Source organism: Kogia breviceps, chromosome 15 (genome assembly GCF_026419965.1).
Source record: "Kogia breviceps isolate mKogBre1 chromosome 15, mKogBre1 haplotype 1, whole genome shotgun sequence".
Lineage (NCBI taxonomy): Eukaryota > Metazoa > Chordata > Mammalia > Artiodactyla > Physeteridae > Kogia > Kogia breviceps.
The window spans coordinates 55,567,467-55,588,467 of NC_081324.1; the positions used below are offsets into that span (position 1 = coordinate 55,567,467).

General features: G+C 42.1%; 1 protein-coding gene across 5 annotated transcripts; it reads left to right on the forward strand.

Moving 5' to 3' along the window:
• The first annotated feature begins 1,895 nt into the window (after positions 1–1,895).
• LOC131742692 (myosin regulatory light chain 12B) lies at positions 1,896–19,353 on the forward strand. Of its 5 annotated transcripts, none has more exons than XM_067015307.1 (5): positions 2,561–2,696; positions 8,146–8,328; positions 11,356–11,551; positions 15,414–15,575; positions 16,672–19,353. In XM_067015307.1, exons 3-5 carry the CDS (start codon positions 11,371–11,373, stop codon positions 16,842–16,844), a joined length of 516 nt encoding a protein of 171 aa, XP_066871408.1. In that variant the 5' UTR covers positions 2,561–2,696; positions 8,146–8,328; positions 11,356–11,370; the 3' UTR covers positions 16,845–19,353. The 5 variants fall into 5 exon arrangements, with proteins under 5 accessions (XP_066871411.1, XP_058896832.1, XP_066871408.1 ...); XM_067015308.1 differs by lacking the exon at positions 2,561–2,696 and adding an exon at positions 7,780–8,002; XM_067015310.1 differs by lacking the exons at positions 2,561–2,696; positions 8,146–8,328 and adding an exon at positions 1,896–1,991.
• Positions 19,354–21,001: the final 1,648 nt, after the last annotated feature.

Sequence of the window (21,001 nt, forward strand, 5' to 3'; positions counted from 1 at the left end):
TGGTTATTCCATTTACCAGCAGGAGCTGTTGGGCAGTGAGGAGAGGCTTGAAGGGAAGGCAGGACCAAAGAGTATTTCTTTAGAGATTCAAGCCTTTCTGTAGACAGAGGAAGAAGGCAAACGAGTGTAAGCAAATGAGTGAAACCAAAGGAATGATGTGCAGGAACTAGGAAGAGAGAGAACCTAGATCACATGTTGTAAGATTATTCTCAGTAAAACAATGAATACTGCTCCCTCTGAAAACGGGAAAGGGTAGGGGATAGGAGTTTAATCGTAGTTGGAGATTAAAAGCTGAGAAAGGAGAAAGGTCCATAGTGGTTTGATAGTAAATTGTCTCAAACTAGAATTTAATTAAAGGGTTGTTATGAGCATTTAATGAGAATATACATTAAAATGTGTGGTACCAAGTAGATCCTCAAATAGTTTTAGATTTCCTGAGTAGGTCCAATATGCCAGAATAGTTTGTCTTTCTAGATTCTCCTCAAGTGTACAATTTCTTGATTGCCCTGCAACCCTGGTTTTTATCTTTGCTGTCCTGAAAGGCATTGCTGAAGCTAATCCCATATTGAAGAAACAGCCAGTTTTCCCAAGTCCCTGTATCTTTTTATCCTAGGTTTATATGTGCCTGCTCAAATAATAGGCATCATAACTTCTCTTCCACATTTATCTACATACCTCTTGTAGCTGTAGTGAATATACACCTTTGTTTTTTAGTTTAATGTATCTTAAATTGTCATGTTTTGGCATACCCACCATTTTTGTTTTAAGTATATTACCTTTTTTTAAACCATTCTTTTTAATGACCACAATAAACAATTATCTGGTATTTAGATATTCAGCTTTTCATCAATATTAATAAGTTTTTCTTTTGAATCTAGAGAGAACACTATACCCTAGGATTATTTTTCTATAACAGTGCTATCCAGTAGAATTTTCTGTGATGATGGAAATGCTTGCTCTCTGTGCTGTCCAATAAGGACACTAGGTCACATGTGACTATTGAGGACTTAAAATGTGTCTAATATAACTGAGTTTCTAATTTACATTTAAATAGTCACATGTGGTTAGTGACCATTGTGTTGGAAAGCAGTTCTAGAAACAAATATGGAGATCACAGTCAAAGTACAGAGTGTCTCAGCTATGATCTTAATTAAGGTGGCCAGGATGAGGGCTTATGGTATAGCAATAGACCATACTTGGAAGAGCTCTCTGACAAAGACCTCAGAAGCCAAAATGTTCTCAGGAGTGGAAAAATATTTACTTAAATTATTGGACCAAAGGGCAGACTGCAGCTAAGGAAAAGAGTAAATATTTTAGAACCAGATATGACTTCTCCGCAATTGGTTTCAAACTCTATTGAGAAAATGCATTCAGTTAAGGACCTCGAGGCAGTGCTAACTCCGAGTAGGACCACGGTGTCAGCATCACCTGGGGCTCATTAGGAATGCAGATTTTTGCCCCACCCTCGACCTACTGAATCTGAATACCTGGGGCTGGGCTCCAGAATCTTTTACGAAGCCCCCAGGTTTTTCTTATTGGTGCTACTGTTTAAGAACTACTGCTATAGAGTGTTGAACACATAGTTCCTACCATCTGGGAATTCCTGATCAAAGATACCTAATTTCTCATCAAACTTTTCTAGAATATAAAAGACTGGATTATTCGTTCATCTCCCTGCATCCCGCAAACGTTCAGGCAATCACAAGTGCTCAACGAAGCTTTGCTATTAAGTTGACTATCTTCCATTATCCGTAAATAGTATCTGTAATATTCCAAGGTGAGGGAACTTGAAGGTTATAGGCACAATATCTAGAACAAAAATTGAATTATGTAGCTTCGTGGTTTCTTTTGTTTTGACCAAGAGCATTATATAATGTGTGCGCGTTTGTGTGTGTAAATCTGCATTGTCTTTAACGAATCAAAGGAAAGCAAATAATTTGAATAAAGCTTTCCTGTCGTTGAAAGGGGAAACCGTCACCAGCCGTGGCATGGTAAGGGCGTAAACCTGATAATCTGAGGGGTAAAACAGGAGGGGCAGGGGTAAATGATTGATAGAACTCGGTCTGGGCGTGCAGTCTGTAAAGCAGGCAGAGACCGCCCAGCCGCAGCCCTCTTACCTTCCCCAGTGTGGCGCGGGACGGAACCTAAAAAATTGCTCGTTTTATCTGAAGTTCAGGTGTAACCAGGCGAGGTCTACTTTTATCTGCTATCTCGGGCAGCCCTGGGTGGGCGGCGCCCGGAGACCCCCAAACCTCGAGGGCTCGCGCCCGCCCAGCCGGGTCAAATTCCAGGCCGACCCCGAGCCGGCCCGGGAATGCGGAAGGGCCGCGGGACACGCCGCGGGCCACGCCGCGGGCGGCGGGGGAGGAGAGCGGGCCGCGGCCGGGCGCGCTGCGCCTGCCTCAGACTGCATGGCCCGAGAAACACCACGAAAACCCAGGCCGTGGTCGTCGGCCCCAGCCCTGCGCCCGGGTGGACAAGGTAGACTCGGCCTCGAGCAAAACGAGAACCGCAGCTCATTCCCCCGCCCGGAATTGGATCCCGCCGCGACTTCCGGTGCGACTTCCGGTCCGCCTCCCGAGGCAGGAAGTGCGGGTTCCGCAGCTCTAGCGCTGCAGCCCAGCCGCAGCCCCGCGTTCTTCCCCTCGTTCGTCTCGAGCAGGCAGTCCGGCTTCTGGTGCTGGTGTTCGGCCGCGGTGAGTGGCGTTCGCCCCCCGCGCGCGACACCCCTGGGGCCGCCCCGGTGCTCCGCCCCTCCGACCGCTCGCCACAGCCAGACCCCGGCCACCGTGCCGGCCGGCCGGCCGGCGGGCGGGTGGGGCGGGGCGGGGGCTGCGGGACCTGTCGGTGGGGCAGGGAGGGTCGGCGAGGAGGTCCGGCCGCGGCCAGCCCGGGCCTGGACGTCGAGGGTACGGGAGGTTGGGGCGGATGGAAGCGGGCTGGGGAACCGCCCTGCTGGCCGAGTCGGCCTGTCCCCTGCGCTGAGTCACCCGACGGCTTCACACACCTGGTGCCTCGGCGGCCGCAGCCCCGCTCCCCGCCGGCCCGGTTGGTGGGTTTGGGTGTCTGCTTCGCCCACAGGGCTGGATGCCTTGGGGGCACAGGGGTCCGCTGGTGCGTGGTTCTTGCCCGGAGCGTCGAGTTGGTACCGGCTAAATGTAACGATTTCCGTAGGAGTTGTGACTCTTCGCAGTACCTTGCATCTTGTAAAGATTTACTTCATTCGTGCCGACTGAAGAAGAGAACAAATAGCAAAAATCAGGAAAGGTTTTCTGAAAAAGAGAATCGTGACCTCATTGAAGGCCTTGGACTTAGCCCTGGTGGGGAGAATTTAGTATTTCTGGCTGTATCTGTGGTAGGAGGTAACAAGACCAAAAGCTCAAAAGGTGTGAATTGTGTCGTGTGAAAAGGAGACGGTGGGGAGACCAGCCCGAACGGAACAGAACTGTAATGAATAATGGTTGGAAATAGGTAGATCCGCGGGGCTTTTTCACGGATGTCTCGCAAACTTGATGAGAAATAAAAGATTATGTAAGAGACATTCGGGAGTCATTTTGGATTCTTCACTAAGGGAGTGAGATATGAAGAAAGGGGTGTTTAGAGGATTAGTTTGGCAGCCTTGGTTTCGGACGGATTTGCAGTGGTCCTTTGGTAAGAAAAGAATTGTAGCATTTTAGAATTCAAAAGAAACGTATAGGTTATCTTTCGTTTTATAAGTGAAACCCAGCGAGGTGAGATAATTTGCCCAAGGTCACTTGAGGGGTTCACCTGCTGCCACCCATTTTCTCTGAGCATTAGGTGGACGTTCCTTATGGTTAAGTGCACGGCTTCTTGTTTGTTCTGGCTCTCTTGAATAAAACAGCGTCTGTGATGACCTACTCGGTACTCATTTATGCTTTAATGAGACTCAGTGTGGACAAGAGGAACTGCAACTTCTGAAGGACAGGTCCCAGGTGAGGGTTGCTGGGCTTAGTAAAATAAAAGGACTGGGATCCCCTAAATGGAGCTGGTTGTCCCTCTCTCAAGATTCAAAGACAGCATATATCTAGGGATGATTTTCATTGCCAGCAGCTTTGGGGTCTTCCTTCCCCATTCCGCACTTTAGATGTGGTGCCTTTGCTTCTTACCCCCAACTAGCTCTCCACATTTTCATGGTGGAGAAATTCTTCCACCTACATGCAGGATGTTCGGAGCTAGTGGTGCAAGCTCTGGGCTAGACTTCCTGAGTATGATCCTGCATCTAAGCTTTACCTTTTTCTAGCTGTGGCTGCAGATAGATTATTTATTCTCTTTGCCCTAATTTTTCATCTGAGAAATGGGGATAATAACAGTACCTGTGTAATAATAAGTTGTTGTGAGAATTACATATGTTAATACATATGAAATGCTTAGACCAGTGCCTAGCACATATTTAGCACTCTTATTAGTACTCTTTGTTCCACGTACTTTTTGTTATGTATTTTCTTGGGGAGAGTCCAGTGGAGTTTATGCTGAATCATGGGTAGACCATAGAGAAAAGCCGTATTTTGGGGAGTCATATCCAGGGGGTGATGGGAATGTTGAAGATGGGGTGACTCTGTTGCACTTAAAAGAGGAACCCACAGAACTTGGAGAGAAATCGAATAGAAGGAATTAAAATTTACTAACCAGGAACAGAAAATTTCCCTACCCAGTGCAAACTTGCCTATGGCCCCTTTGAGGTTTTAAAAATTCTTTGGCTATAACTCTGAAATAAAGGCATTGCCCTATTAAATATTAAAGACACCAAGGAAACACAACGGCTTTATTAGTTTTCTGTAGCTATATAACAGATTACCCCCAAACTTAGCACCTTAAGAAAACAATAAAGAGCTTCTGAGGGTCAAGAATTCCAGGGCAGCTTAGCTGGGCAGCTCTGGTTCTGGCTCAGATCTCCTGGAGTTGCAGTCCAGATGTCAGCTGGGTTTGCAGTCATTTGAAAGAGGATCAACCTCCAAGATGGCTGACTCACCTGGCTGGCAAGTTAGTGCTAGCTGTTGGCAGAAGGCCTCAGTTCCCTGCCACATGGACCTCTCCGTGGGGTTGTGTAGTACCCTGTAGACCTGGTGCCGGTTTTCCCCAGATTGAGTGATCTGAGAGAGAGCATGGTAGAACCTGCAACATCTACAATATTATGACAAAGTCGCACTCCATCATTTTCACAATATCCTATTAGTTAGGAAAGGTGGCAGAATATGCCACCCCAAGATATGCCACTTTGGGATGAAGATTATTTTGAGCTGAAGGCAATTGAGAAGAAGCAGACACAAGAAAGGCTCTTTTCCCTCCCCCAATGTGCCGAAAAGCAGGACATACATTTACAAAGGTGTTCTTTTTTCCGTCTCTACCAGGCAAGACAAAGGTTACTCTCTGGAGACAACTTTAGACTCTTAATCGAGAAGGCCGTGACTTAAATCTACAAGAGAAGCCTCACCCTTGTTTATACTGTGCTTTTAACCTTCCATACCTAGCCTCTCCCCTCCACACATGCCTTTCTTCTTTTGGCTTCAGCTGAAGATGATATTTAAGCCAGAGTTCCAAGCTACCTCTGAGAGTTGGATTTTCCCTGGGTATCTCCCCATGTATACATGAGGTATACATGTTAATAAATGTGTGTTTGTTTTTCTGTTATTAATCTGTTATTACAAGGCATCAGCCAAGAACTCAGAACCAGGGTCAGTGCCTTCTAAGTGTTTAACTCAGTGGTTCTCAACCATCACTGTATATTGGAATCACCTGCTGCATTTTAAAAATACAGATTCATAGACTTCACCTGTAGACATTCAGTTTCAGGTGTACTAGACCAGGACCTGGACATCACTTTTTAAAAACTTCCAAGATGGGACTTTCCCTGGCAGTCCAGTGGTTAAGACTTTGCCTTCCAATGCAGGGGGTGTGGGTTAAATCCCTGGTCAGGGAGCTAAGATCCCACATGCCACCTGTCAAAAAAAGCAGAAGCAGCATTGTAACAAAGACTTAAAAAAAACTTCCAAGATGATTCTAATGTGCAGCCAAGATTGAACCAGAGGTTAACTGCTGTGAGAGCCGTATTTACCCGCCAAGTGGTAGCAGCACCTAGCTGACTTAGATGTTTCATAGGTAGCTAATAGAATATGCTCCATGAGCATCTTTTCCAGGTTTCCAATAAAGCCATATAGGCTGGGTGAAGTTCACAAGCAGTTTCTGCTTATTAATGATTATAGTGCCCATGTTTTGATTTGCACATCAGTATAGCAGGTGATTTTGCAAAAATTTAGATTATGACCTAAATATGTTGATGCCACAACTACCTGTAATACTGGTATTCCTATATCCCTGCCCTTTTTTAACCTCTAAAAATACTACATATAACCTTTAGTTCACTCTATATCAGAAATTTACAAAAATAATGAAATAAAAATTTTGAAGAGGAAGTAAGACTTTTGTTTTTTCCCGTTAAGGCTTATTCACTACCTTATATGCTATGTTCTAAATGGATATTTTTTGTAACTAAGGATGGGGTTTGGTGGGTTTTTTTCCTTTAATATTTATAGGTCAAGTAGTAATTTCACAGTCGTAGGTAAAAATTTCAAGCCTTTACCTACCATGTCAAACCAAAACCATGACTGATAGGAAATACTGCCATTTGATTAAACCCAAAACCAGGGCTGCAACGTTGCATGGTTGTAGGGAGGGCCATTCATCTTACTCTCTTCCCATTCCACTGTGCACTTCTAGTCTATGCATTGGTTTCCCCAGCATAGTTTGAATTTATTTGAAAATTCAGTTTCACTTGGAATTAAATTTAGAGGAAAGTAGCTGCTCAGAAATCAGTGTTGGACTGTATTGGTAAGTACTGAAAGTTTAAGAATTTTTTTGTGGTAAAAAAAAATAACTAGCAGAATTATATGAGGTAAAAAATATATAGGTAAAATCACCTTTAACAAATGGGGTTGAATTCTAGCTCTGCTACCAGGTGACCTTGGGCAAGTTGTTTAACATATTTTGATATTCAGTTCCTCCCATGTGTAAAGCAGGCGTGTTGAATTTAGTGCACCCAAGTACCTAGCATAGGAGTCACTCAGCAAATGGTAATAGCCATAAATTGAGTAGACTTTTAATTCTCTCTGGTCCTAAGTCATTTGGGGGCTAGAAAAATAGCAAGAACAAATGCATGAGTTAAACTGCATGGTGCCTTGGGCACATACCAATAGTTTGGTGTTGCTGAAGGAAAAGTACAAAGCAGAGAATGGCTATCGATGAGGCTGAAAGGTCATTCTAGGGCAGGGAAAGGTGTGTGTGCCATGCTCAAGAACTTGTACTTTGGCCTATAGGCAGTGGAGAGCTGACAGTTTCTCAAAAGGGAATGATATGGTCATATTCATGTTTTATACACCTCTGGCTGGAAGATAAAGGATAGTCTAGAGGGGGCCAAAAAGCAAGGAGGTTGGTTAGTTGGCCAACAAAATATTCTACACAAAGAGGTGATGAGGGCTCAGCATACATAGGGTGGTGGCAGAAGAATGAGAAGATGAGCAAATCTGATGAATATTTAAGAGGCAGGCTTGATTCATCAGTGAGAGGGATGAGTCGGGGGTGACTTGCACGTTTCTGGCTTGGTGAGGGCGTAAATGATGGTGCCATTAACTGACAGGAAACAGGAAGTTGAGAAAGTTTTGGAGGGGAAGATGATGAATTCTGTTTCTAACACATTGATTCTGAATGTCTGGGATATCAAAATGGGTGCCTTTCACAAGCACAATTGGCTGTTTGATTCCACAGCTCAAGGGAAGGGTCAGCCCTGAGGATACAGACGTGGGAGTCATAGGTGTTGTCAGAACAGTGAGAGCCGATGAGATCATCCAAGGAACACAGAGTGAAAAGAATTTAATAAGCCATGGACTGTGGGACGACTTGGAAATGTGAATATTTAAGTGAGTGGAGAAGACAAGAGCCTAACAAGAAAATGGAGGAGAACCAGGCATAGAAATAGAACTGAGAGGAGGTTGGTGTCACCAAGTCAAATACAGCATTTTACTGAAACTAAATGTGATCTTCAGGAGTCTCCCTTGTTAGGGTGTAAAGTCTTAAAGGCTGGGAACCTTGGGCTCTCATTCCATTTGGGACAGTTCATTTCTACTGTTACAGTTCGTCAAGGCCAAGAGTTGTTGAGGCCTGAAGAGAAGAGGGATAAAATGGTGTCAAATATAGCAGAATGGTCCAAGGAGACTTAGACCAGATTCGACAATTGGAAAGCACTTGCAGAGAAAGCCAGATTGTGATGAGTGGGAAGTGAGAAAGTGGAGAAAGCCAAGATATTTATCTCAGAAGGTAAGGACAGAGAGGGTGGTAGTTTCTTTGGGGGCCAGAGTTCTCTTTAGATTGACTGTTTTGCTACAACCATGCCTCACTTTTCAGCTGAGGTTTTATTATCAGTTGATATTTTCTGTGTGTACTTTGTATATTTATATACAAATATAAATGTGCATTGGTTTTAAATGAAGTACAGAGAAACGTAAACTTTTTCTTTTTAAAGAGATCATGGCGTCATTTCATTGAGCCATACCTGCTCTGTAACAGGTTTTGAATGGGGGCTTAGACTTGCTCACGGTATAGTGGCTTTTCTAGCTTTACTGGGTTACCTCCCCATTCTCTCTCCCAGGCATTTTCCATAATAAAGATCCTTGCATGTGCAGTCCCTTCTTGGCATCAGCTTCTTGGAGAACTCCAACTAAGCTTCAAAAATGTTTAAATATAATATACTTTTGGGTTAGCTGTAACGTTAGCATGAAACGATTGTTTTTTAAAAATAAAGATTTTCTCTTTGGGAGGTTTTTCTAAATGACTATTGCAAACATAGTTTGCTGACACTGAGGGAGAGAACTAATTCTTGGCTTCAGATCTACTGTCTTTTTTATCTTTTGAATCTTGAAGAAATAGAATCATAGAATTTTTAGCATGAGAAAGAATTTTAATCCAACAGTTTTGGAATGTGAGGAAGAATTAAAGCAGAGTCACATGCCTTGCTAGTGGACCACATTCTATCTCTGATTTAACCTTCTATATAACTAAGGTCACATGACTAGCTAGTTTTATAGGAAGGAGAAGAAATTAACATTTTACTCTGGCCATGTGTGCAGGGAGGGGAAGGAGTTGAAATGTTAAAGTAAGGACTCTAAGGCTGATGTGCTTCAAAACTGCAAACAAACTAAAACAATGTAGGTTAAAAGTCCAAGACCGGAAGTCCCTGAGACCCGGGTTCAGAATTCCCTTGCCCAGCCACTGCCCTCACCAGCCATCTGCTTTTACACCGCGAGGCTGCAGAGTTAGAGAACAGTCCCCAGGGCCACCCTCATTTCTGACACCAATCCAAGTTTCGTTCCCCAAGACGACCCTCAGGTTCAGTAATTCGCTAGGACTTACAGAACTCACTGAAAGCTGTTACACCTATGGTTATGATTTACTACAGTAAAAGGATTCAGATTAAGGTCAACCAAGGGAAGAGACTCGTGGTATGGAGTCCAGGAGAATTCCATGTGCTTAGTTTCCAGTGGTCTTTTCCATGGGCAGTGTTGACCTCTCCTGGCAGCAAGGCGTGATGGTGAGCATGGAGTATGGCCTGCCAGAGAGCTCACTTGACCCTTCATAGCCATAGTTTTTACTGCGGCTCTGTCCCCTGGATACTGTCCCCACTCCTAGGCTGACTTCAGTCTCTAGTTCCTCTAGAGGCCAAGCTGATTAACAGCTGACCCAGAGCCCCCATGATAAATCACATTGTTAGACTATCTGATGTGACACAAGACCCCAGGTATACCAGGCAGAACATTCTAAGGGCTTAGAGATTACCTCCCAGGAGCTGAGGACAGAGGCCAGACCTCTCTTTGGGCAAAATTGAATTCTTTACTACACAAGGGCCATTGATTTTTTTTTTTTTTAACCTAGGTAGTACCTACCTCATAGGGCAGTTGTGAACATTGAATAAGACAGTGGAGCAAAAAATTATTCTGGTGTCCATGGGTTTTCAAGAAATGGTGAAGCTGAGATTCAGACTCAAGATTTTTCCGATTCCAAAGCCAGGAGTATTTTCGTGTTGTATTTATTTACATCATTTAAAACTGCAAATAAAAATGGAATGAGAAGGGAATTCCCTGGTGGTCCAGTGGTTAGGACTCGGAGCTGTCACAGCCAGGGCCCGGGTTCAGTCCCTGGTTGGGAAGCCACGTGGTGGGCCAAAAAAAAAAAAAAAAAATGGAATGAGAAGTGTCCATTCTGTTTGACATTTAAAACATTGGTGGCTTTCAGTAGAGTATCACGGGCTACCACTAAAGTGTATTACAGAGAATTGAGGAGTGATTGGGAAGATGAGAAAATGGAGAGAGTTGAGTAGTAGAATACTATTCTAAAAGTTTTGTCAAGGGAATGGGGAAATGAGGATGTAGCTAGAAGGGATATAAGACTAAAGATACATTTTGATGTTTTTTTAAAAAATATATTTATTTTGGCTGCACTGGGTCTTAGTTGTGGCATGTGGGATATTTAGTTGCGGCACACGGGATCTTTAGTTGCAGCATGTGGATTTCTTAGTTGCGGCATGCATGTGGGATCTAGTGCCCTGACCAGGGATCGAACCTGGGCCCTCTGCATTGGGAGTTCAGAGTCTTATGCACTGAACCACCAGGGAAGTCCCATTGATATTTTTTTTTAAATGAGAGCCTTTTGAGCATGTACCTTATAGTAACTATACTAGTCTCTTTGCATATGTTATCTCATTTAATTCTCACTTGCATTAGAGTGGATATTGTGTTTGGCTGTAAAACTGAAGGTCGAGTGAGGTTCCCTGGTTTTCAGACCATTTTTTGGAAGAAACCAAGGCTCAGAGAGGTTATGCAATATTGGTAGTAAAATGAAGTTAAAAGGTGTACCTACTGCATAGGATTGTTGTGAGGGTTGAATGGGACATCCTTGTGAAAGTAAGATGTCCGCTTTGGAGCCTTTCTCTTTAGGGGAGCTCCCCCGCCCTCATAACAGTGCTTGGCACGTAGTAGCACTCGGTAAATGCCATCTATTGCTACATGCTTTAAAACTCATTCACATTTAATAAAAATGAGGTTCGTGAAATTTGGGGTGAAGCCACATCAATAATTTCTCTTCTGTTACTTCAAAACTGCTTTTGTCCTAGCTGTTTAATTGTGACATTGGAAATAAAGTTTACATGTATATTCCCACCCAAATAAAGTAACAATTCTACAATACATTGAAATATTTTTACTCACTAACTTTAGGTATTGTGAGGGTTTTTTTTGCTTTATGTTTTTATTCATTCTGTTTTGCTTTATGTTCTTTTCTTTTTAACTCTAGGATTAAACCGCCACCATGTCTAGCAAAAAGGCAAAGACCAAGACCAAGAAGCGCCCCCAGCGCGCCACCTCCAACGTGTTCGCCATGTTTGACCAGTCACAGATTCAGGAGTTTAAGGAGGCCTTCAACATGATCGATCAGAATAGAGATGGTTTCATCGACAAGGAAGACTTGCATGATATGCTTGCTTCTCTAGGTAGACTTTTATGTTCTTAATATTCCTGCTTCCCTAAAATAATTAGCGTTTTATGAATTTTTTTGTGTGTGATGTACAGATATTAATCTCCTGGTCTCAAAGGCCTCTTGAGAGAGGCACCATACTGAGGCTTGGCCCATCATAAGAGGATACGCCTTCAGGGGTGGGGGCCTGGCTGCCACTGTGGCTAGGCAGGCTTCCATTCCTGTTAGCTAAATATGATAGGTCTACAAGGTGAAAAGCCAAGGGATGACTAGATGGCAAGATACCAGATTCTTAAACAAAAAGTGTGGACAATAATATAATGTACTAAGTAATAAATGTTGAGGACAGGTTATATGACAGAGGTGACAGTCATAAGTGATAATGACCATCTCGGAGGAAGGGTAATGCTCCTAAAAGAAGGGAACACAGGGAAGGGGGCTTCCACAATTTTTTTTTTTTTAATAATTAAAGAAAAGAAAATGTAAAGATAAAAGATTTATCGATTTATTTTTATACATTATTTATTTAGCTATAGTTGATTTACAATATTGTGTTAGTTTCAGGTGTACAACTTCAGATTCTTTTCCACTGTAGGTTATTACAAGATACTAAGTATAGTTCCTTGTGCTATACAATAAATCCTGTTGTTTACCTATTTTTTGTATAGTGGTGTGTATATATTAATCCCAAACCCCTAATTTATCCCTCCCCCCACACCTTTCCCCTTTGGTAACCATAAGTTTGTTTTCTATGTCTGTGAGTCTGTTTCTGTTTTGTGAATAAGTTGATTTGTAATTTTTTTTTTTAGATTCCACATACAAGTGATATCATATAACATTTGTCTTTGCCTGCCTGACTTACTTCACTTAGTATGATAATCTCTAGGCCCATCCATGTTGCTGCAAATGGCAATATTTCATTTAAAGATACAGGATTTAAAGCAAACATAAACTGCCCTTTGTTATTCTGGCTATGTCGGTGTTAATTTACTATTCCTTATATGATTTTGTTGTTTTGATCTTAAGGAAAGAGGGAAAAGTCCTCCATGTCCTGCCTGAGTTGGCACCGATTTTACAGTTGGAAGAAAGGAGTATCAAGTCAGGGGGTTCTTGATAGGCCAGAATGACGGGCAGGGAAGGGGGCACACGTCAAGGATGGCCCACAGTTAGGCTCTTCACTCTAACATTTCTGTGTCTGACCATGAGCCAGAAAGGGCATTTCAAGGGCCAGAGGACAAAGAGAGAGAATTTGTTACTTTTTTCTTTTTAGTAACCACATGATTTTGTTCCTCTTTTATTTTTATGTTTTTCTCCTAGCGTGTTACTTTGAAAATTTTTAAGCCTATAAAAAGTTGAAAGAGGGCTTCCCTGGTGCCACAGTGGTTGAGCGTCCACCTGCCAATGCAGGGGACACAGGTTCGTGCCCCAGTCTGGGAAGATCCCACATGCTGCGGAGTGGTTGGGCCCGTGAGCCATGGCCGCTGAGCCTGCGCATCCGGAGCCTGTGCTTCGCAACGGGAGAGGCCACAACAGTGAGAGGCCCGCGTACGACCAAAAAAAAAAAAAAAAAAAAGTTGAAAGAACGGTATAATGAACACGCATCCATCCTTTACCCAGATTCACGAGCTGTTAACATTTTGCAGCATTGCCTTTATTCAGAGTGAGAGTTGAGTCAAGATACTGATCTGACTTGTTGACTTGCAGGTGGGGTGGATCCCAGTATTTTCCACACTCTGAATAGCTAAGTACTAAGTGTCCTTTGGGGAGCAGGTCACTACTGAAGAAGGCCACCGAGGAGAATTGAGGGCCTGAGTTGTATTACAAAGATCGAACACTCAAGCCTGTCCCCTGGTCCTAGTAGATGCTCAGTTAATATTTGTTGGATGAATGAGTGATGGTAGAGTAAGAGACTGACTTTGGGGACTTCCATTTTGGGGAATGCCATGCCTTTAGAGATACATATTTACCTTTTAAATCAACAGTTTATATTAGATGCCTTGAATGGGTCCATAGGTGCTTAGCCTAAGCCAATTCATTTTAAATCCCTGTGTCTTTTTCATACCCATGTTCTCTTGACACCTTTGGGTTACACTTTTTACCCCCAAAAATTGCTGCAAGAGAGTCAGGTTAAATCTGGAGGTAGAAAAATAGTCCTTTTTAGCTACTTTCACTTACTTGAAGAATCTTGAGATTGATTTTGGGCTAATTTTGTATCGATATGTTGAATAGATATAATGAGTGAAGGCTGTAATGCAGTAAGACAGATGCCAACTTGGCACTTAAATTTCACCCAAATTCCTGGGAGTAAAACTTACATATGAACCATAATTCTAGATTTGACTGTCATTAGCACTTAGTTGGGTATAATAGTGAGATGCTGACATAGATGCTCTTTTCATGGAGAATGAAGGGACCTTGCAGACACCAAGTTTAACTAGTCCATTTTATAGATAAAAAGTAAACCCTAGACAGTTTCCACCTTGTCCCAGGGCACACAGTCAGTGGCAGAACTGGGATTCAAAACCACTATTCCAAACCCTTCATTCAGTGCTGCTTTTCTGCACCACGTGGACCTCACAAATGCCAGGACAAAGAGAAACTCTTTGTTACTCCCACCATATGTGGCCATTCCAGGGGAATTTCTCCCAACTTTGAGGGGAGGGTCAGGGGAGTTCCCTCACCACTGTACCAGAGGAGGGAGAAGTGTCCTTGGTTGGAACTGAGATTAAGATTTCCCATCATGAACAATACTAAACAACACTATATTTCAGCAATACGAGTAAACAGCATCTGGGGATATGTCTGACAACCAAATAGAACATAACATTGTTTAAAATGAGCTCCCAGGGACTTCCCTGGTGGTGCAGTGGTTAACAATCCGGGGACACGGGTTCGAGCCCTGGTCCAAGAAGATCCCACATGCCACAGAGCAACTAAGCCCATGTACCACAACTACTGAACCTGCACTCTAGAGCCCGCGTGCCACAGCTACTGAAGCCTGTGTGCCTAGAGCCTGTGCTCCGCTACAAGAGAAGCCACCGCAGTGAGAAGCCAGCGCACCGCAACAAAGAGTAGCCCTCACTTGCCGCAACTAGAGAAAGCCCCCATGCAGCCATAAATAAATAATAAATAGATTGATTAATTAATTAACTAATTTTAAATAATAAATAAAATGAGCTCCCAGTTCTAAACCAACCTAATAGTTTCAGCTTAAATGACCAACTTATAAATAATTGTTTGAAGCATACCAATTATAGGCAACTGTACTGCAGTTAAAAATATGAATATTTAGATTTTTTAAATGACAGTATTGAAATGCTCTGATGGGTTTTGTGTGTGTGTGTGTGTGTGTGTGTGGTACGAGGGCCTCTCCCGTTGCAGAGCACAGGCTCAGCGGCCATGGCTCACGGGCCCAGCCCCTCCGTGGCATGTGGGATCTTCCCAGATAGGGGCACAAACCCGTGTCCCCTACATCGGCAGGCGGACTCCCAACCACTGCGCCACCAGGGAAGCCCCTGATGGGTCTTTAATGTTATCAGCATTCAAGCTGTAATAATGTGGCATTACCTGGTTCATAGTTTCATGTGTTTGTTTTATTTTTAATGAAAAATAGTGAAGGAAAGGTTGCAGAAAGTATTAGTGAATGGACAGTATTCAACCTAAGCCCAGAATGCATTTTATTTATGATGTATCAAAGATTTTTTTATGTTGTTAAAAATTGTCTTTTTTAAATGTTCTTAATGTAAGTTAATTGAAAAATTAGTTTCATGTGATGGTGATGTAACTTTTAAAAATATGTTGGGGAACATAACAGTAACAATAATTATTTATTGAAATGAGTTCTTTGTCCTTAAATGTTAAAATGTGCAATTTTCTAGGGAAGAATCCAACCGATGCGTACCTTGAAGCCATGATGAATGAGGCTCCAGGGCCCATAAACTTCACCATGTTCCTTACCATGTTTGGGGAGAAGCTGAATGGCACAGACCCAGAAGATGTCATCAGAAACGCTTTTGCTTGCTTTGATGAAGAAGCAACTGGTGAGCACTCTTTGTTTATGCCCAGCCTCATTCCAGACTATGTGAAACACTTTTTAGGGAATGAGAAAGATTAGTAAAACATAAATTTTTAAAAGTGAGTAGAGGGAAACCATAATTTATGATAGGACAGTCAACCAAGAATGGCTAGAACACAGGTATGTAGGTCATAAAGCTACACAGTTTGTGGTATTAATCTTTGAATCTGGTTCTGAGCTTCCTGAAAGCCAAAGGGAGAATTGTCTTTTAAATAGGGTTTCTTAGACAATGTACTGCTTCAAGAGACTTTAAGTTTCACCAGAAAGTATAGTTAACTAACTTGGACAATTAAAATATTCATTTTTTTCCCTTATTATTTAAAAATGTGTGAAGAAGGCCCGGCTTTTCCGTTTTCTGACTTCTCTCGTTTTCCCCTTTGCTTCTGCGTTAACCCTCTGCTCAGCCACGCACATCACCTCCTTACATACACCTCGCATCCTCCTTCCTGCTTCCCCCTTGCTACCTATTAAAACTGCACCGTCCTTCGTGTACGTTTGGTCTTGGCAACGCTGCCCTTTTATTCTGGGTATCTGCCTTTTTTTTTTTTTTAATATCTCTGAAATACAAGGTATTTTTTTCTCCTCTGGAAAATACTCGCTTTAGGGCTTCCCTGGTGGCGCAGTGGTTGGGAGTCCGCCTGCCGATGCAGGGGACCACAGGTTCGTGCCCCAGGCCGGGAGGATCCCACGTGCCACAGAGTGGCTGGGCCCATGAGCCGTGGCCGCTGAGCCTGTGCGTCCGGAGCCTGCGCCTCGCAACGGGAGAGGCTGCAGCAGTGAGAGGCCCGCGTACCGCAAAAAAAAAAAAAAAAAAAATACTCGCTTCATATTAATTTTGTAAGCATATGATCTACTAACTGACTTTTTAAATGATTTAATCTAATATTAATAAAGAACTCTAAAAATAATAGGAAAAGATAAGGATATGGTTATATATTGCTTTATTTTGTTCAGGTAAATATGTATGTTCTGAAATATCTTGTAAGATTGACCTAGTTGAGAACCAAATCATTAAAGTGCCGGGAGGTGTTCACAACTCCCCTTTTTCTGCTGCCTTCCAGGCACCATTCAGGAGGATTACCTGCGAGAGCTGCTGACCACGATGGGAGATAGGTTTACGGATGAGGAAGTGGACGAGCTGTACAGAGAAGCACCTATTGACAAAAAGGGGAATTTCAATTACATTGAGTTCACACGCATCCTTAAACATGGAGCGAAAGACAAAGATGATTGAAAAGAACTTGAGCTAAAACTTTCCAATTACTTTGTCTTACTGTTTTATTTCCTAGACACTTCCCCCTCATAGACCTGGTGCATGCAATTTAGTTTCGCAGCTTTGCCTCTTTTTCAGTGTATTTATTCTAGACCTTTCTGCCACTTAGCACTTGTATAATCAGACTGCAAATGGGTATGAGGTTGTAAATTGTATTGAGAAAAGGGATTGCGAATAAAAATCAACAAATGTGAAAGCCCAGGAAAATATATCCAGTATTTCTGGTTTTGCTGGATTTTTACATTTTTATATAATAAAAATGCTATTTTGAAATAAAGATTATGCTGACTCAAATGTAATATAATGGAAAGTTAAATAACTGGTAGTTGGGGGTAGTCCTGTTTTTAGATTTTCAAGTTCATATAATTCAGATTCCATAGTAAAACTGATTTTTTACATGTATGGGACAGTGTTCTTCAGTATAAGTTAACATCGTTATACAGTAAAAACTAGCTATACCTTAGTTTCTTTCATGCTTTTGGTAAGTCAGATGTTTAAATTATTGAATGATAAATATAGAATGTATCTGAGAAAACACTGAATGTTTTACTGATTTGAGTCTAGGAACATGAGGCAAAATTCTGAAGAAAAGATTAGTTATTATTGAACATTTATGGTGTGTAAAGCATTGCATGTAGACGATTTTCATTGACTCTTCCCAGCACCCTTGTGGGATAGAATTTTATTAGCCCTGTATTTCAAGGGGAAAAACTGAGCACAGGGGAGTCGAGTGATTGATCTGAGTGTCTGTCAGAGCTGGGACTCCAGGCCAGGGCACCCCACTCCAGAGTGTGGATTCTGGGACCACTGTGCTGTCTCTGAAAAGCCCCAAATGCCAAAAGGTCAAGATATTTCCATTACATTCTAACATAGTTTTGTAGTCATTATTGAAATTTAAAATAACTTGGGGACATTGATTGTTGGAAGAGAATTTCAGAAAATTCTATCCAGGTGAAAAATAGAGGACCAAAGATTATAAGAAATATAATCTTCCAACCGCCTTCAGTTTGAAGGTGGTTCATATAGTGTAGAGTGTAGACTGGATGGAAGGTCTGAAAACCATACAGACAAGGCTGCTATGAGCTCGCTTAACATCCTCAAGGCCAAGCAATATGAGAAGTAGGAGAGAAAACCCTAAAAAAAGAAAAAAGTCCATTAAAAAAAAAAGTTTCCCAACGTTGTTCAACACCTATTCCCTCTTAAATGTATTGATATTTTATCTCTTTAAAATCGATGCATTTACATGTCATTTAACATTTGTGCTTCTGAGCTTGCTGTGGTAGTCAAATCCTTGCTATCGATTAATTTTTCTAGGTTTTTCATCATCTTTCAAAAGAGCAGTTCCATTCTTGTGGTCTAGTACACGAGAAGTGCTTTGCAGTTCATAAGAGCTTTCGCACTTACGACCTAATCCTCACCGCCCATGAGGTAAGTAGGGCAAGTAATATCCCTGCTTTTCATATGAGAGCTGAAGTTTAGAACAGCCAAAGCACCTGTCTGAGGTCCCACAAGAATAAGAATCCACATCTGGCTCCCTTTTCTACTTCCAAGCGTAAAGTCACATGAGTGTCAAAACCAGAATCACCGTGTGTAGAAGGAGAAGGGGAAGCATACTGGGATCATCTTGACTGTCATTAACAAATACTTATCAGTCACCTGTTATGTGCCAGGCACTGTTCTCTGTTGGAGATAACTGGGGGGGTGGGGCAGGACAAACAAGGACGCCACCCTCCTGGGGCTCAGCTCCTTAGTGGGAGATCAGGAGGGCACCTCTAAATATCGTGGGACACAGAACTGAGCAAGTGCAGAGAGGCCCTCTGAGGTGAGATCTGAATCACGAGAAGAAGGTCCCCGTGTGGAGATCAGGGAGGATGTTCCACTCACAGGGGACGGTCCTTCCAAGGCAGGCGCTGGCGGGAGCACTGGGAGAGCTCACGGGAAGGACATAAGGATGGTGTTTGCTGCGTGGTCTGTGTGCAGAATCTCAGGGCTTTGGGCAGGGAAGAAATGTGAATTATGTTTTTAAAACTCAACCTTGCTGCTGAGTATAGAATGGAGGGCAAGAGTAGCAGCAAGAAGACTTCCAGTTAGGAGGCTGTCGCTATGGTCCAGGCAAGTCAAGAGAGTGGCTTGGTCTCTCCAGATGGCCGTGCAGGTGGCTCTCCTGCCTGACCTATTTACTCTGCACCAGCCTTTTCTTGTCACCAGCTCTCTGGCATCATTTTAACTGCATCTATTCTTTTGCTCTGCTTAAAGGCAGATTTGAGAAGATTGGGAGGTTGAAAAAGTTTTCAAGATTAAAAACAAAAACTGTATCTTGAATGCCTTATGTTGACCTGACGTAACCCATTCTGTTTCATGCATAGTATCTATAAAGAGAGTAGTGGAATCCAGCACACTCTATAAGGCACCTCAGCTAGGACCTTGTTCCTCTCTGGTTCAATAAATATTACTGATGATGAAAACTCTATTTTAGTATCTTTCCTTTATTGAGAACAACTTAGTAATCTCTAAAATTGACAGTTGATGCCTTGGCCATCACAATTGGAATGTGTGTGTGTTTGTACTCAGGTAGTTAAAACTATGCTGAATGGTTGCTCTGTACTAAGCATGTACACTACTGGCCTCTGAGGGAGGTTTTTCTTTTTTGTTGTTTTAATTATCCTTGTTCTACAGATAAAGCACTGAGGCGCAAAGAAGTAACTTCCCAAGGTTACACAGGTAGGAACCAATGGGACCGTAATTTGAGTCCAGTCCGTCGAGCTCGCGAGCCTGCCCTCTCAGAAAAATAATTATTGAAAGTAACACCACTGGTTTCTTACCATCATACAGGAATTTTAAAAGCATTCATTATTGCATTTGATCCTCAAAACTCTAGGAGGTGGATAAGGTAGTCATTATTATCCCATTTTACAGGTGAGAATACTGAGTTATAGACGTTACCCCACTTGCTCAACTTTATATATAAAGTAGACAGTGTCTGAGCCATGAATAGCTTTTAAGCTTTTTGAGTGAGGGTGCTTCTCATTAAACCTATAATTTCCTAATTAGATAATTAATACCTGTATCCTGATCATCTTTTTCTCATAAATATATATACTATATATCATATATGAAAGCCATTAATATTTATAAAATTGAAATTATGTTTAGTTATACATTTAATGAGTAATCTTTCCTGATAAAATAATTGCATAAGTGGTTGAGAATCCGCCTGCCGATGCAGGAGACACGGGTTCGTGCCCTGGTCCGGGAAGATCCCACATGCCGCGGAGCAACTAAGCCCGTGAGCCATGGCCGCTGGGCCTGCGCGTCCGGAGCCTGTGCTCCGCAACGGGAGAGGCCACAACAGTGAGAGGCCCGCATACAGCAAAAAAAAAAAAAAAAAAAAAAAAAAATAATTGCATAAAACTGAACTTTTAAATTCAGCATATATATGAATAAATACTTGAATAAGAATTTTCTTGATTATAATTTTTTAACATTTTAATGTTTTTGCAAACAAAATGTCTTACAATCAATGTATATATTTAATATTGTTTATCCTTAAAAGTAATTGCATCAGTGTTGCATCTCAAAATTGAAGGGCCTAAAAAAAAATAAATGAAGGGTCTTAAAAGATAAAAAACATTATTTGGAATATACATATATAAACTACTGAAAAATCTGGTGTGAATAGGCCCTGTCATCTGGGAAATATGAACGAGGATGAGAAAGTGTATCACATACTGAAATTTTGGGGAAAGTTGTCTTGGACAGAAAAATGGGGAAGATTACAAATTGCATACATCACTCTCTGTACTTAATCTCGGGTCAGTCGTTCTTAGAGCAGGCGATGTTGTCATATGCACTTTTAGAGACAATAACTAGAAGGGTCACTAGATGGCACTGTTATTCTTAGTACTGTAGTAACCTATTCCTTAGCGAACTTGAGAGTGACAAAACATGAATATGCAGAGAACATTAGTCCAATGATGCTGTAACTTTGTCAAAATTGTTTCTTAAAAGGAAAGAATTGATGATAACGTCTGTCTGTTAAATGAAATTCATACTATTTTGTGAACCCCAAAATGCAGGGAGCCATTTCTAAGACTCCTTTTTACAATGCAGCATTCATT

What these genes read in the sequence shown, in the direction of transcription:
- LOC131742692 (XM_067015310.1), top strand. Translation starts at nt 11,371, where the DNA reads ATGTCTAGCAAAAAGGCAAAGACCAAGACCAAGAAGCGCCCCCAGCGC. An exon ending in TGATATGCTTGCTTCTCTAG is followed by an intron (nt 11,552 to 15,413) that starts GTAGACTTTTAT and finishes GCAATTTTCTAG; the next exon opens with GGAAGAATCCAACCGATGCG. An exon ending in CTTTGATGAAGAAGCAACTG is followed by an intron (nt 15,576 to 16,671) that starts GTGAGCACTCTT and finishes GCTGCCTTCCAG; the next exon opens with GCACCATTCAGGAGGATTAC.